Source organism: Rattus norvegicus, chromosome 8, assembly GCF_021556685.1.
Source record: "Rattus norvegicus strain SHRSP/BbbUtx chromosome 8, alternate assembly SHRSP_T2T, whole genome shotgun sequence".
NCBI lineage: Eukaryota > Metazoa > Chordata > Mammalia > Rodentia > Muridae > Rattus > Rattus norvegicus.
This window is the reverse complement of record NC_141541.1, coordinates 72,155,001-72,169,844: the sequence shown is the minus strand read 5'-3', so window position 1 is coordinate 72,169,844 and position 14,844 is coordinate 72,155,001. Positions and strand designations below refer to the sequence as shown.

Sequence of the window (14,844 nt, the reverse complement as noted above, 5' to 3'; positions counted from 1 at the left end):
GTGTGTGACTTCCTTCACGAAGCAGGTGCACTTAAGGGTGGTCCGTTCCACTGCGCGTTTGTGGAGTTGGTTGGTTCCTTTCATTGCTAACCGGTGTTCCTGAGAGGGCTACACCATTTCCCTGTTGGAGCACGGCTGAGCAGGACTCCCAACAAGAGACTGACTAGAACTTGCTGGGAATAGAAATTCAGAGCTGCACATTAAAGATTGCAGCGTTTCTCCTCCCACCCACCCCTCCCAGCGGGACCCATAGCTGGCTGGGAACTAGGCCAGGCCCTGAGCTGGCCAGGGATTCAGGGGGAGGGGGGAGAGGGGGTGAGCGTGAGTTTCGGTCAGACCTCGGTCACCTTTGATGTTGCTCGGATCTGACTCCCCCGGTATTTATTTGCAATTAAAGAGATGGTTCCTAATTAAGCTGGTGGCTGTGGAAGATGACAGGGCCAGAGCTTTGGAACCCCAAAGAGAAAAGGCTCTTTCCACAAGACACTATCCCTGATGAGTAGGGTAGGGCCCTGTGGGCTCATGGGTGCAGCCTGTGTCACTGAAGCACAGCAGCTTACAGCAGACAGGTCTCCACAGAGTTGAGTTCTTAGAGCTCAGGAGTGTGAGCACGGAACCACAGCTGGGTTCATCCTAAAGCTTCCGTTTTCTTCCCGTCCCTTCTGTTACAGGGCAGGTTTGGTCACCACAGGTGCCAGACCAGGAGCTAACTGAGGTGCTTTATAGAGAGCGAAAAGGGCCCTCCCCGTCACTGTCCTCTTGAAGAACCTCTGAGCTTGAGCCCCCTGCCTGGGTTGTTCTAACAGGCCTGGAGCCAGTGAACACGATGACTGTTTCTTTCTGCACATGCTTGATTTACCGTTTGAATTTCTAGAGAGTCCTCAGTGGCCCCCTGTGAGCAGAGCCCTCGATGATGGATAGGTCTCTTGCGAAGGGGAGAAGTGAGACTTGGGTGCATGGAGAAGCTTGCCAGTCAAGTGGCTGCAGTCTTTGCCCTCCGTCACTCACATGCCATATGGTTGGCACATTCAAGGACTTTAAGTCCTGGCCCTAACTTTGCCACCTCTGATGGATATCCTCAGGCAGATCATTGTAACCCTGGTGCCACCTTCCAGAGATAAGGCCACTGAGCTGCATTTGCGGAACCCACAGGCCCTCTCTAGCCTGAACTTTAGTTCATGGCGGTGTGGGGAGGGGGGGATTAGAAATAAATACCCATTGGACAAAATAAAGCAGATCAATCAGTGCCATGGCTTCCCACCCCATCCCCATTTAAGAGTGTGGCTTGGACTTGGGGTGTAGCTCAGTGGTAGAGTTCCTACCTAGGAAGCCTGAAGGCCTGGGTTCACCCTCTCCCCAACACACACACACACACATACACACACACACACACACACACACACACACACGCACGCACACGCACACACACACACACACACAGACCAACCTCACTCTAGGGACCCCTTGGTTATCCCTGTCAACTGAGATGATCTTGGGGAGCTCTAAAGCTGAGGGAGGTGGTCACTCTCAGGGTCTTTTAAGTCCTTGCCCACAACCCCTCCACGGTCCTCAAACCTGAGCCCACCTTCAGAGGAGGCTTCCTGTGTGTAAAATGCACTGATACTTAGGATGTGTTTTATTTGTTTCCTCCCCCTGCTTTAGTGAGTTCCCAGAATCCTGAGGATATTTGCAGCCTTGGGGGAGGACCCGGAGAGGGCTGAGAGCCCTCTGCTCATATGTGGGAGGTAGGCCATCTCCAGGGCCATTGAGCCACAACAAGCACGTGGTCCAGGCCCAGAGAGGATGCTGTACTAAAGCAGCCAAGGAAGGTGCTTAAAGAGGGCTGTACAGGGCAGCAGGCTGGCTACCTTCTAGAATTGGGAAACCAGAAAGCTTAATTGCTGGAGATGGGTCCAGCCTGGAACTCTAGAGCCAAACGGCACCATTCCTGTGGCCAGGCTAGGAACCAGACAGGTAGCTGAGAGAAACAGTAAGTCACACTGGACTTATAGTTGTAAAGCCTTCTAGAAGATGGCAGGAAGAAAGTGTCCCTTCCCTGCCTATGGCCCCTAGGTACACTCACAGACTTGAAGCTGCTGTTTTGACCTGAGCACCAGGCTACTTTCTAACTAGTAGTCCCTTTCCTCAGTGAGAGAGGGAAGTAAGCACCTACAGGACTCATAGGCCCTTAAAGTAATTGCTATTACAGCTAGGGAAACTGAGGCTCAGAGAAGGTAAGTGACTGGCCTGATGAACAGTTTTAAGGAGTCTGCCTGTCCTTCTGCCTTTTGGTAAAGCTCTTATCTCTAAAAATATTTACATTATGATTCATAACAGTAGCAGAATTAGTTTTGAAATAGCAATGAAAATTTATGGTTGGGGCTCACTTCCACAGTGTGAGGAACTGTGTTAAAGGGTCGCAGCTTTAGGAATGTGGAGAACCACTGGCCTAGAGGATGGAGGAGTGCGCCCTCTAGTGTGGCTGGCTTGGGACCTTGGTGTAGCTCAGCAGGAGAGATAGGCTATGCTGCATTTCGCCACTGACACCACACACACAAAGGTTTGCCTCCTTAGGCTGGCTCCAGAATTTTGGGTGCACAACGGAGAAATTCAGTTCCCTCACCCATGAGGGCAGTGCCTAGCTCATGGGAGGTGCCCATCGATGCCCGGTACCCACCCTGGCTCTGCTCCCAGCATACTCAGACTTCTTGCACACAGCTTCTTGACCTCACTTGTCCTGGCTCACTAGAGGAAGTCTTGCTGGCTGTGAGCAGTGCTGGAAGCTCATGGCCAGTGGGCATGGCCTTGTTTTGCTGGCCCTCAAGTTTCCAAGCCTATGCAAGATGGATGGATATGAGGAGGAACAGTGGCTCAGCAGGATGGAGTTCAGGACCTCACCGATCCTGGTCTCCTGCTGTGGGCTTGAACCATCCATGTCCACTAGCCAAGGGCACTTAGTTAGGGGTAGCAAGTATCTCCTTGATTCCTCTCCTCACTTTTAGCTAGCTTTCGGCTCATGTGAAGATGTGACTGTCCCCAGCAGACCGAGGGACCTGTGGCTGGCTCCTGAATGACAGACGGGTCTGTTCACAGAGTCCTTGGGCGGTCCAAGGTAGCAGCCTAGAGAGAGCTCTTTGGGCAGTCTTTCGCTAGGAGCCAAGCAGCCTTCTATGTGTGATAAGAGGGTCCAGGGCCCTCTGGAGACTCAGGACTTAAGTGGAGGCTTCAGAGCCGGCCTCATGGCTCCAGTAATGATTGCCCATGCGAGGTTAGGCTGATTGTTGGTCAAGCCCCGCCCCTTGGGAGGAGCTGGGTGAACATCGGTCCTGTGTTCAGAAGGCCCCAGCCAAAAGCGAACATGGCCAATCATATCTTTTCAGTGGACAGTCATGGTGAGGCGGAGGCCCAGAGCAAAGACAAGGTGCCAGAGGCCTCCACATCTGAAAAGTGGGCCTTGCCCAACAGCCAGGGCTCCGGGTCTACCCTCCGAGTCAGACCCACTTGTATCAGGTCCCCACACTTGTGAAAGTCCCCCAAGTGGAGCGGGGCAGCGTTTCAGTGCCAACAGGACAAAGCACAGGTTACTGCTTTGCCAAACAGTAGGGAATCTGAGGCCTGGAGTGGGGCAGCACACACCCTAGGACTAGACATCCACAAATGTCCTTTGGAAAACAAAACCTACTTTTTAAAATAGCAGCCATGAGTAATGGTGCTCAGGGGTGGTTGTAGGCTTCAGGGAACCTGAGAGTCAACTTGGTAAGGAGCACAGAAAGCCCGAGGTAGGGAGTGCCATTAGTGTTCTTCTGGGGGGATGCTTGCCCAGGCTGGTTTGAAACATCCTGTATCTCCTGCCCCCTGAATACCTGAGACAGCAAGGTGCATGCCATCATGCCAGGTAGCCTTATTAATCAAAAGCCAGCAAAGTGTGCAAACCACCCCTTACTGTAAGAGATCTTGACCTCGCTCCTAACCTATGCTGGAGGTCCCTTGCCGAGAGCTCTGTTGGGGTAAAGTCCTGGCTGAGGGGTCCAAATCACACTCTGGTTTGGCCTCTGTGCACCTTGGGCAGGTCATAATGGCTTTGCAGACTTAGAAGATTGCTACACTCGCGTTGGTAGATTGTAGGTTCTTTTTGTGTTCCTTGGTGTTCGTCTCTCCTAGATGTAAAATTATAGTGGGCAGGGGTTGGATGCGGTTCATATTTGTGTATCCGAGGGGCTGGCACACAGTAAGCACTCTGGTTTGCATACTGCAGGTTCACTGTCCTATGTGGGGCAGGATGAGATGGTAAAGATGCTTGGTGCCAAGCTTGAAGACTTGAGTTTGATTCTCGACGCAAATTTTAGTTGAGAGTGAGAAATTCTGGGTGCTAAATTTTTGGCAGCCTCGCACACAGTGGGTGTTCACATACTCTTGGAAAACCATGCCCAGCCTCCCCCTCCCCCTGCACCTGCAGTAACCTTGCCATATCTTATGCTTGTGTTGCAGATGCCAGCATGTCTCCAGATGCCACCAAGCCAAGCCACTGGTGCAGCGTGGCATACTGGGAGCACCGGACACGCGTGGGCCGCCTCTATGCGGTGTATGACCAGGCTGTCAGCATCTTCTACGACCTACCTCAGGGCAGCGGCTTCTGCCTGGGCCAGCTCAACCTGGAGCAGCGCAGTGAGTCGGTGCGGCGCACACGGAGCAAGATCGGTTTTGGCATCCTGCTCAGCAAGGAGCCCGATGGCGTGTGGGCCTACAACCGGGGCGAGCACCCCATCTTCGTCAACTCCCCGACGCTGGATGCGCCCGGAGGCCGCGCCCTGGTCGTGCGCAAGGTGCCACCGGGCTACTCCATCAAGGTGTTTGACTTTGAGCGCTCAGGGCTGCTGCAGCACGCAGACGCCGCTCATGGCCCCTATGACCCGCACAGCGTGCGCATCAGCTTCGCCAAGGGCTGGGGACCCTGCTACTCGCGACAGTTCATCACCTCCTGCCCCTGTTGGCTGGAGATCCTCCTCAACAACCACAGATAGCAAAGCGGCTGCCACTGCGCCGCAGCGTCCCCCAACCTCTGGGGGCCAGCGCCCAGAGACGCCGCCCCAGGGACAACCTCGCCCTCCCCCCAGATATCATCTACCTAGATTTAATATAAAGTTTTATATATTATATGGAAATATATATTATACTTGTAATTATGGAGTCATTTTTACAACGTAATTATTTATATATGGTGCAATGTGTGTATATGGAGAAACAAGAAAAACGCACTTTGGCTTGTAATTCTTTCAATACAGATATATTTTTTCTTTCTTTCCCTCTTTCCTTTTTTAAAGAGAATTATACAGCAGAACTAGGTGGAAAGCCTGGGTTTGGTGTATGGTTTTTTAAAAAATATTAATGCCCAGACCAAAAAAAAAAAACAAAACTAATACCAGTCACTCTTGATAATAAAGTGTTTGCATTATAGTTTTTTTTTTTTTTAAAGCTGTCTTTCTTACAAAGAGGAATCTGCAGGACTTCAGTGGGCTTTGGGGCCATTAGGAGCTTGGTTTCAATATTTACTGAGTTTGAAGTAGAGGGAGTCAACAGAAAAGGGAGCTGACAGGGTGGCGGTGGCGGTGGCAGTGGCATATGCCTGTAATCTTAGTACTTGTTGGGTACTGGGAACCTGCAGATCGGTAGTTCAAGGCTGTCCCAGCTATGTAAGAGTTCTGGGCTACAAAACAAAGGAAAGACGTGTGTCTGTGAGGCCTGTGGGTGGGGGAGATATATTTATACATAAGAACCAGGCAAGGGGTTTGGTTTTCCTTGCCTATGGCTAGGGTGTGCCCTCTAGGTGGAGGAGGGGTGAGGAAGTGCATGCCTGTCAGGTTAGGGAGGCTTCGGCCGTGTCCCAGTCTGATGGAGGAGGCTCAGGTACCTGCCTCCCATCTCAGAACTCAGAGCAAACTGGAAAATACCATTTCTCACCATAGTCTGAGGTCAAAAGATGGAGGCCTACTTCCCAATCTCGAGCCCAGGAGTGAGGCTTCTTTTAGGACCTTAATAGAACAGAAACACACACACACACACTCAGAATCTGCCACACGACCTGTGTTAAAGGTATATGAAAGGCAGGGAATATAGTTCTGATTAAAAAAACAGGGCATTTATCTGTTCTAGATGGATGAATGGCCAGCTCATGACAGAGATGGTGGCCCAATGATCCATCACACTGTAGGACCTGAGTTATATGAGAACATTTTTCTGGCAGATACCCTCACAGAAGGGCTCTTGTGTTTCGTCTTCGAGACATATCATAAAGGACTCTGAGACCTCTGTAACTTAACCCACCACAGCAGCCTTACGTCACTGTTTCTCACTGTCCGCTCTTGCTGTGGGCTAAGGGATCTATTCCATGTCCACTCACAGGGCCGGTTCCTCCACAGAGTGTCCTGTCCACCCCTTGGAATTCTCAGACAAGGTTTCCCAGAGCGAGCCGTTCCTGGGACTGACCAAGTGGGAAGCTTCTGACTTCCACAGTCATGTTGTCTCTGCCTCTTATAATCCTGTCCCCATGCCAAAGGTCTCTGGTGTCCCTGTGCTGACCACAGTTGAGTCTTCCAGGACCTCCCTGCTGAGGCCCTGTCTTAGAGACTCCAGCCTCTCCCTCATGTGCTGCCCTGGCCTGATGCTTAGCCCTTAGTGAATCCAGGAATGAGTTCCGTGGGTGCCGAGGTAAAATCAGACACTTTTCAGCCCTGGCTCTTTATCGTGGGACAAATGCCAAGATAGCAGTGGGAGGTGGAGCCAAGAATTTGGGGTGGATGAGATCAGGAAGCAGGGAAGAGGCATTTTCAAAGGCTTGCGCTCTGGAGAGAGAGAGGCTGCCAGCTCACAGCCAGGGAAACCAACAGCAAACCTGGAAAGGGAGGCTGGGACCCTCGCCAGCGACGTAAAGGACCAGGCTGATACTCTGTGGGTAGTGGGAAGGTGGCTGGGCTCTAAATGGAGCCATGAGTTAATCAGCACTGGGCTGTCTTTTTCTCAATGTATTTGTTTATCTTTGTAGAGGTCAGAGGCCAACTTTCAGGAGGAGATTCTCTCCTATCATATGGATCTCAGAGATCACAGACATCAGCCTTAGCAGCAAGTGCTGTTCCCCACTGAGCCATCTTGTTGGCCCGAACTGGGCGTTCTTAAAGATCACTGGTAGGGACCCAGCCGCAGAAGGGGACTGAGCCCAGCCCAGCCCATCCGGGCTTTCAGAGAAAATAGGAGTTGGTTACTCCCCATGCCAGGAAATGGACATGACAGTCACTGTTCTCCATCTTCAGGGAACAAAAGGCACATTGACACCCCCATGCAATGGCTGAGGGAGCTGAGACTCACACTGTGCTTAAGTCCTCAGCGGCTTTAAATGTCAAGGAGGCTCTATGGCTGCCCTTTCCTTGCAAATACATTATCTATCTATCGATCTATCTAGTCTAATCTATCTAGATATCTGTCTATCATCTATCTTATCTATCTAATTATCATCTATTTGTCATCTATTATTAGTCTAATCTTTTTTTTTTCCGGAGCTGAGGATCAAACCCAGGGCCTTGCGCTTGCTAGGCAAGCGCTCTACCACTGAGCTAAATCCCCAACCCCTATTAGTCTAATCTATCATTCATCTATCTATCTATCTATCTATCTATCTATCTATCTATCTATCTATCTATCATCTATCTTATCTAATTATTATTAGTCTAATCTATATATCTAATCTATCTAGGTATCTATCATCTAGCTATCTGGATATCTAATCTATTTACCTACTTTATCCATCCATCCATCCATCCATCCATCCATCCATCCATCCATCCATCCACTGCATGTGCATGTGAGTGGAGGCCCAGGACCCTTCTTCGGCCATGCAGGCTCCAGGTCATGAGACTGACCACTGTGTCATCAGCCAGCTGAGCTGCCTCACCTGCTCTTTGGCTGCCTTTCCTCCTGAGGGTCTGAGTTCTGCTACAGCCTCTCAGGTCACAGATGAGGATCCTGGAGCTGGTTGTGTTGCTACGTTGGCCGTCTTGGGCAGCAGCTTCCTCCAGTCCAGTACCCAGCAATGACATCCTGCTTACCCCTGAGACCACCCAGAATCTGGTGACTCATGCTCCAAGGAGACACTTCTAAACAAAGCCCAAGTCCTTGGGGAACACTGGGAGCGTGGTTCCTGCTGGCCATAGGAAATGAGGTAGGTGGGAGGTACTGTCCCCAAACAGAAACTCAGGCAGCCTATGCCCCAAGGGGACACCTGAAATGGACTAGGACTGAAGAAGGGACAATACCTCCATAGGGTTCTTCCCGTTTAGTGGACCGCCCTCGTCTCTGGCTCTTCCTCTCCTCTGTCTTTGGCTGTATTCGAGAGCTAAGGTTAGACCACTGATCTAGGAATGAGAAAAGCAAACTGGAGGTTATGGGGAATACTGGCCATTGTAAATATTTGTGTTCTTGTCTTAAGTGAGTCAGTGTGAGGTTCAGAGAGGGAGTGTGAGTGGCCTGAGGTCACACAGCATATGCACACTTCATTCATCTCTAGGGAGTTGTTAGTGCTGTACACCTCTTAGTTCTCCAGCCAACCCTCCCTTCTCCACCCTACCATCTCCCGCACTACACAAGGCAGGGGCCTAAAGGCTCCAGCTGCCTCTGGCTGTAGCTGCCTTATTCTAAGTGACCTTGGAGCGAGTGACTTAACATCTCTGCTTTGGTTGCCTCATCTGTAAAAGTGGACTTGGCTAGTACGGGGGAACTGTGAGGGGACGTGAATTCATGCTAGTGGCACTGAGAACCAGCACACATCGAGAGTTCTATGGTATTACCAGGGTCCACCCAAGGGGGTAAGAAAGCCCTGGGTTTGGATACTCAGCCAGTGGGAGAACTTGAAGCCAGAACTGTCACTTTCTGGAGACCCCAGACAGTCACCTGTGACCTGATGTGCCTAGTCATGGATATCCAAACTTCAGTTTCTCCTCCAGTCCACTTTCTACTCAGAATGCCAAAGTTCAGTCAACAATGGGAGTGTGCCTCCACCATGGTTCAGGGTTGACCTCCCTCCCTCAGGATGGAGGCCAGCCTTTATAGAGGCTTGGGGAGGGGGCAGGGAACCTGGCACTGCCTGCCTCACATCCCCCACCCACCAGCTGCTGCCGGCTCCTCAGGCCCTGCCTTCATCTCTCCAATGAGAGCCTTCCTCATCCAATGCTCTGACCATTCGCTCCAAGTATCTCCTTCCCCATGGCTCAGGGCTAGCCCAGTCCTGGGCACAGGGGACAGATCTGGGATGTTTATAGAATGAAAGGGTCACAGAGAGCATGGGTGTGGGTGTATTTTATAAACTCTTATGGGAACATGCAGCTTCCAGAGGGGCCTGTTTACTAGGATGCTATGACAACCCCCAGCTGGCTTTCCCTATAGTTACCAAGGCTATTCACCCCCTCACCCCCACCCCCACCCTCACCCCCCAACCCTCTGCTTAGGGACTCAGAACCTGCAGCCTTCTTTCTCTTTAGAAGTCTGTGGAGATGGGAATCTAGAATGCAGGTTGGGACATACCAATGCTGGGAAGGTCTCCAGAGTACCTCCAGTTCTATTCCCATGACAGAACTGAGAATGAGAGAGGTGCTCATGGGGACCACACATAGCAGGGCAGGGGCAGATGGAGGCCAAACCTGGATCACCTACAGGTGAGACCAGCACCAGCCTAAGCAGAGCCTTGGACCAGCAAGGAAGGCAGGTCAGGTGTTTGAGTTCTACTTTTAGTAAAATATATGTAACAAAACTTTCTCTGTGTCGGTGTGTGCATGCATATACATGTACGTACATGTACATGGTATCTTTGTGTGCATTTGCACATATATGTACACGCATACATGTATATAGGTGTGATTGTGCCCGTGTGTGCATATGCCTGCATGCATGCATGTGTGTGTACTTGTGTGTGAATGTGCACTTGTGCAGGCAAGTGTGCATACATGTTGTACTTGTGGAATCCAGAGGTCAGTCTCAGGTGTCATTTCTTAGGAGCCATCCACTTTATTCCTAAAGTAATCATCACTATGTGTGTGCATGCTATGCTTTCCACAGAGGGTATGTGGAGGTCCGAGGACAACACTGTGGGCCAGCGTTAGACAGTCTTGGACAGGCAAAGCAAGGTGTGAGCTCAGGAGCAGCAGAGGATTCACAGCCACATCGTGATGGTCCCACGGCTGCTGTTCTTCTCTGTCCATCTCTGAACTTCACTTTCTGCCATTGCTAAATATGCAGGCCTCTGCTTCAGCCCCTGGGGCTCCAGGCCAAACTCTGCCTCCAGCCAGGCGACTTTCAGCCAGTCCCTGAGGTCCTGAGCCTCAGTTTTCTCATCTACTCATAGGGAGAGTAGGGCCTTGTGCCCACGGCAGCTAGGAAGGCACATGCTCACAAGAGGGTGTGTGTGTGAAGAGTTGAGATAGGCCTGGCCACAGTGAATAGTGATTAGGATTTGTTTTAAAATTTTGTTTACCATCAGGGTTTTGTTTTTGTTAGTTCTGTTTAAATAGCGTATTTATTGTAAATGTTTATTTTTAACAGTTTTGCTTTCAATTTCCCATCAATGAGCAACAAACGAAATGCAGCTTTGGAATGTCAAGAAATATACACACAAGAACACACACATACACACACTACACACACACACACACACAAACACACACATACAAACATGTACAACACACACATACACTTACACACAAACATACTCCATACAACACACATACACTTACACACAGAAACATACCCACACAACATATACATATAACACATTCTCTCTCTCTCTCTCTCTCTCACACACACACACACACACACACATAAACATACTCACACAATACACACAGGCACAACACACACATACACATACACACAAACATACTCCATACAACACACACACACACACTTACACTCAGAAACATACCAACCCAACACACATAGGCACAACACACACACAAACATACACAGTACATACACACTTACATATACACAATCATACCAGTAAAACACACACAACACATTCACACATACGTAAACACAAATATATCCACACAACACACACACTCTCTCTCATACACAAACATACCCCACAAAACACACATAAGCATACCCCACACAACACAAACACACTCACACACACCTAAACACAGACACAAACATACCCACACAACACACACAATACATTCATACATACACAGATATACTTACATAACACATACAAACATTCACACACACACACACCCTACACAACACATACAAACATACCTCCCACAATATACACACTCATATACACACATAAAACACATATACACAAACATACCCACACATAAGCACATACACAGCACACTCATACACACTCACAGACACACACAAACACATACACACAAATGCACATATACAAACATACCCATGCAACACACTCACACATACAAACACATAAACACACACACACACCACACACCACACACCATACCACACCTCACCATGTACATGCTTGTCAATGGCCCAACGTACACTTTCATTACCACTTTAATGAAAACGCATTAGCTCATGAATTCGTATGGGAGAAAGCTAAAACCTTCCAAAAGAGCCCGTTCAGTGTTTACCTCATAGATGGTCTAAACCAGAGGTTCTCAACCCCCCATTGGGGGTTCCAATGACCTTTCACAGGGTCACCTAAGACCATTTGAAAACACAGGTATTTGTTTACATTATGATTCGTAGCAGTAGAAAAATTACAGCTATGAAGTAGTAATGAAATGATTTTATGGTTGGGGGCCACAGCATGAGGAGCTGTATTAAAGGGTCGCAGCATTAGGAAGGCTGAGAACCGCTGCTCTAAATCAATAGTCTTTTTATGTGTTGGAAGCAGGCCCTTTGCAGTGACCCTTTGTCCCTTCTTCCCTTTCTCTAAGGGAGAGCAAAGAGTTCAACAAGTCCCGGCCATGGTGACACTCATTTCTCCTTGAGGGAGCACTTGCTCAGTGCTGTCTTGGCCGTGGATCTGGACTGCACACTTGGTCCTTAGAAGGTTGAGGTCTATCGCTTCTCGGCCTTTTGGCTAAGATCAAGTGTAGAAGGTTGAGGTCTGAGGCCTGCCTGCTTCAATAGCCTGTCTGTGAAGAACAAATGGACTGTCAGGCAGAAGGGGCCAGAGGCTGACCCAGGAGGGAACATGAGGTCCTGAGAGGCTTGGAATGAGCACCATGGGGTTGGGGATTTAGCTCAGTGGTAGAGCGCTTGCCTAGCAAGCGCAAGGCCCTGGGTTCGGTCCCCAGCTCTGGAAAAAAAAAATAAATTAAAGGAATGAGCACCATGACAGGGCCTAGGCCCAGGTTCCCTGCTGGCTTCCCTCTTGGGCTAGAAAACCACATTAGACAAACAGCACTGAGCTTGGCACATACGTTAGTTAGCAGAAGCCGTGAGACTATTCTCTAAGGGAATACTGACACCAGACTTGCATCCTACAGATGTGGAGAAAAGAGGTTCAGTCAGGCTCACTAGCTTGCTGAAGAGAGGGGCAGAAGCAGAGCTGTTTTGGCCTGATCTCTCTCTGCGCTCCTGAAGTTTCTATACAATTAACTCTTGTCCCCAGAGAAGTCAAGACCTTGAGGCTGGACCTGAGCAGAAGTGGCCCAGAATCTTCTGCCAAGCTTAGATTGTACATCTGTAGCCCTGGCATTTGGGGGAGAGAGAGAGAGAGAGAGAGAGAGAGAGAGAGAGAGAGAGAGAGAGAGAGAGAGAGAGAGAGAGAGAGAGAGGTCAGGGAGGAGTCCAAGGTCATCTTCAACTGGGTCATCTCCTCCTGGCTGGCACAGCCCCAGATGCCATTGCTCCAGATATGTTGCGATGTGGCTGCTGCTGCTCCTTATAGGTAACCCAGTGTCTCTAACCTAGTTCCGTCTGTAGACAACCCCATGAGGCTGCCTAAAGTGCAGACGGCCCCAGGAAAGCCATCCACTGGCTAACTCGCAAGTCCCAGCTCCTCACAGGGGCACAGAGGACTCAGCTCAGTCTGCAGCCCCTCCCTCACCCTAGGGTAACAGCAATGGTCCCTAAATCAGACTAGCTTGTTTATGACTCCAGTATTCTGTATAAGATTTGCCCCCTACCTAGAACACTCTCCACTCACCCCACTGCTTAAATGTCTGATTCCTCTCTGCCATTTAGAAAACAAGATCCTCGGGGTGGGGTTGTGGCACAGTTGGTAGAGAACCTGTTTACCGTACCAAAACCCTGGGTCTCATCGTACCAGGCACTGCGTAAACTGGATGTGGCGGTGCACATCTGTAATCCTGGCATTTGGGAAAGAAAGGCCGGAAGATCGGGACTTCAACTGCACAACAAGTTGAGGCCAGCCTAGGCAACAGGACGCCTTGTCTCAAGCCTTTTTTTTTTTTTTTTTGGTTCTTTTTTTCGGAGCTGGGGACCGAACCCAGGGCCTTGCACTTCCTAGGTAAGCGCTCTACCACTGAGCTAAATCCCCAGCCCCAAGCTTTTCTTTTTTAAAATCATATTTAAAAAATATTATTGTGTGCATGAGGACAATTTTGTGGAGTTGGTTCTCTCCTCCCATCTTTGCACAAGTTCTGAGGATTCGACTCAGGCCCTTGGACCACAATGGAAGAACATTTGTGTGTGCTTATAGTGAGCCAAACAGCCAGTCCTGGAGAGCCTGGCTGTGCCTCTCTGCAGAAGAACAGTCAGGAACCTTCTTGACTGATTATATCCCCTTGCAGATGGGTGGGGAGGGTTAGAAGACCTTAACCCGGTCTTCTAGCCACTCCCTGACACCTGCAGAATGCTATTCTGCCTATTGCAAGGCTAGGGTATAAACGCCTGGACCCTTGGAGAAGGGGAATCCATCTATGAGGGTTATGAACAGCTCTCATCCCTGTTGGGTAAAGACATTCCAGGCATGGCCTTTTGGGAAGGAGCCTCCACATTCCTGTAAGTAACCCCTCACCTCTGCTCTGTCTTACAGAGTTCAATAAACTCAGTACTTCTCTAGAGTGAATCTTAGTGGAATCATGCTCTGATCTGATTGTGGGGCCTAAGAAGGAGGCCTAGACATTAGCAGCACTGCCTTTATCTGCCAAGCCCTCTTACCTGCCTCAGGTACAGCCTTTATAGATCGTTAACCCAAGTGCAACTTTTATAAAAATAAAAATCAGCTGAACATGGTGGAGCACACCTTAGTCCCAGCACTCAGGAGACAGAGGCAGGCAGATCTGTGTGAGTTCAAGACTAGCCTTGATCTACAAAATGAGTTTCAGGGCAGCCAGAGCTACATAAAATGAGAGAGAGAGAGAGAGAGAGAGAGAGAGAGAGAGAGAGAGAGAGAGAGAGAGAGAGAGAGAGAGAGAGAGAAATGAAAAAATGAAAAAAATGTAAGTAGCTAAATGGGAAAAAATTACTTGTTTTTAGAACATAAGTATCCATTGAAATGGAACTACTGTGGAGTTTTAAATATTTATTTTAATTTTCGGTTGTGTGTGTGTGTGTGTGTGTGAGAGAGAGAGAGACAGAGACAGAGACAGAGACAGAGAAACAGAGAGAGTGTGAAAGTTATACTGTGTAAAGTGTACAGACACATGCATGTGAGAGAGAGCCTGTGTGTGTTCATTTGCATGTGTGTGTGCATGTGTGGTGATGCCTGTGTGTGTGTGTGTGTGTGTGTGTGTGTGAGAGCTGGTGCTTGTGTGGTTATGAGTGCCTGTGTGTTTGTGTGTGTGTGTATATGTGTGTGAGTGAGTGCTGGTGCCTGTGAATGTGTGTGTGTGTGTGAGTGCTGGTGCTTGTGTGGTT

The 14,844-nt window shown here is 49.4% G+C and overlaps 1 protein-coding gene across 2 annotated transcripts in view; it reads left to right on the top strand.

Moving 5' to 3' along the window:
• The window catches only part of Smad6 (SMAD family member 6), a 69,294-nt gene extending 63,843 nt beyond the window's left edge, over positions 1 to 5,451 (top strand). Inside the window, 1 exon segment of one of the 2 annotated variants that reach the window (NM_001109002.3) lies at positions 4,489 to 5,451. In NM_001109002.3, coding sequence (NP_001102472.2) covers positions 4,489 to 5,021 — 533 coding nt within the window. In that variant the 3' untranslated portion in view covers positions 5,022 to 5,451. 2 annotated transcript variants of the gene reach the window in all.
• The last annotated feature ends 9,393 nt before the right edge of the window (positions 5,452 to 14,844 follow it).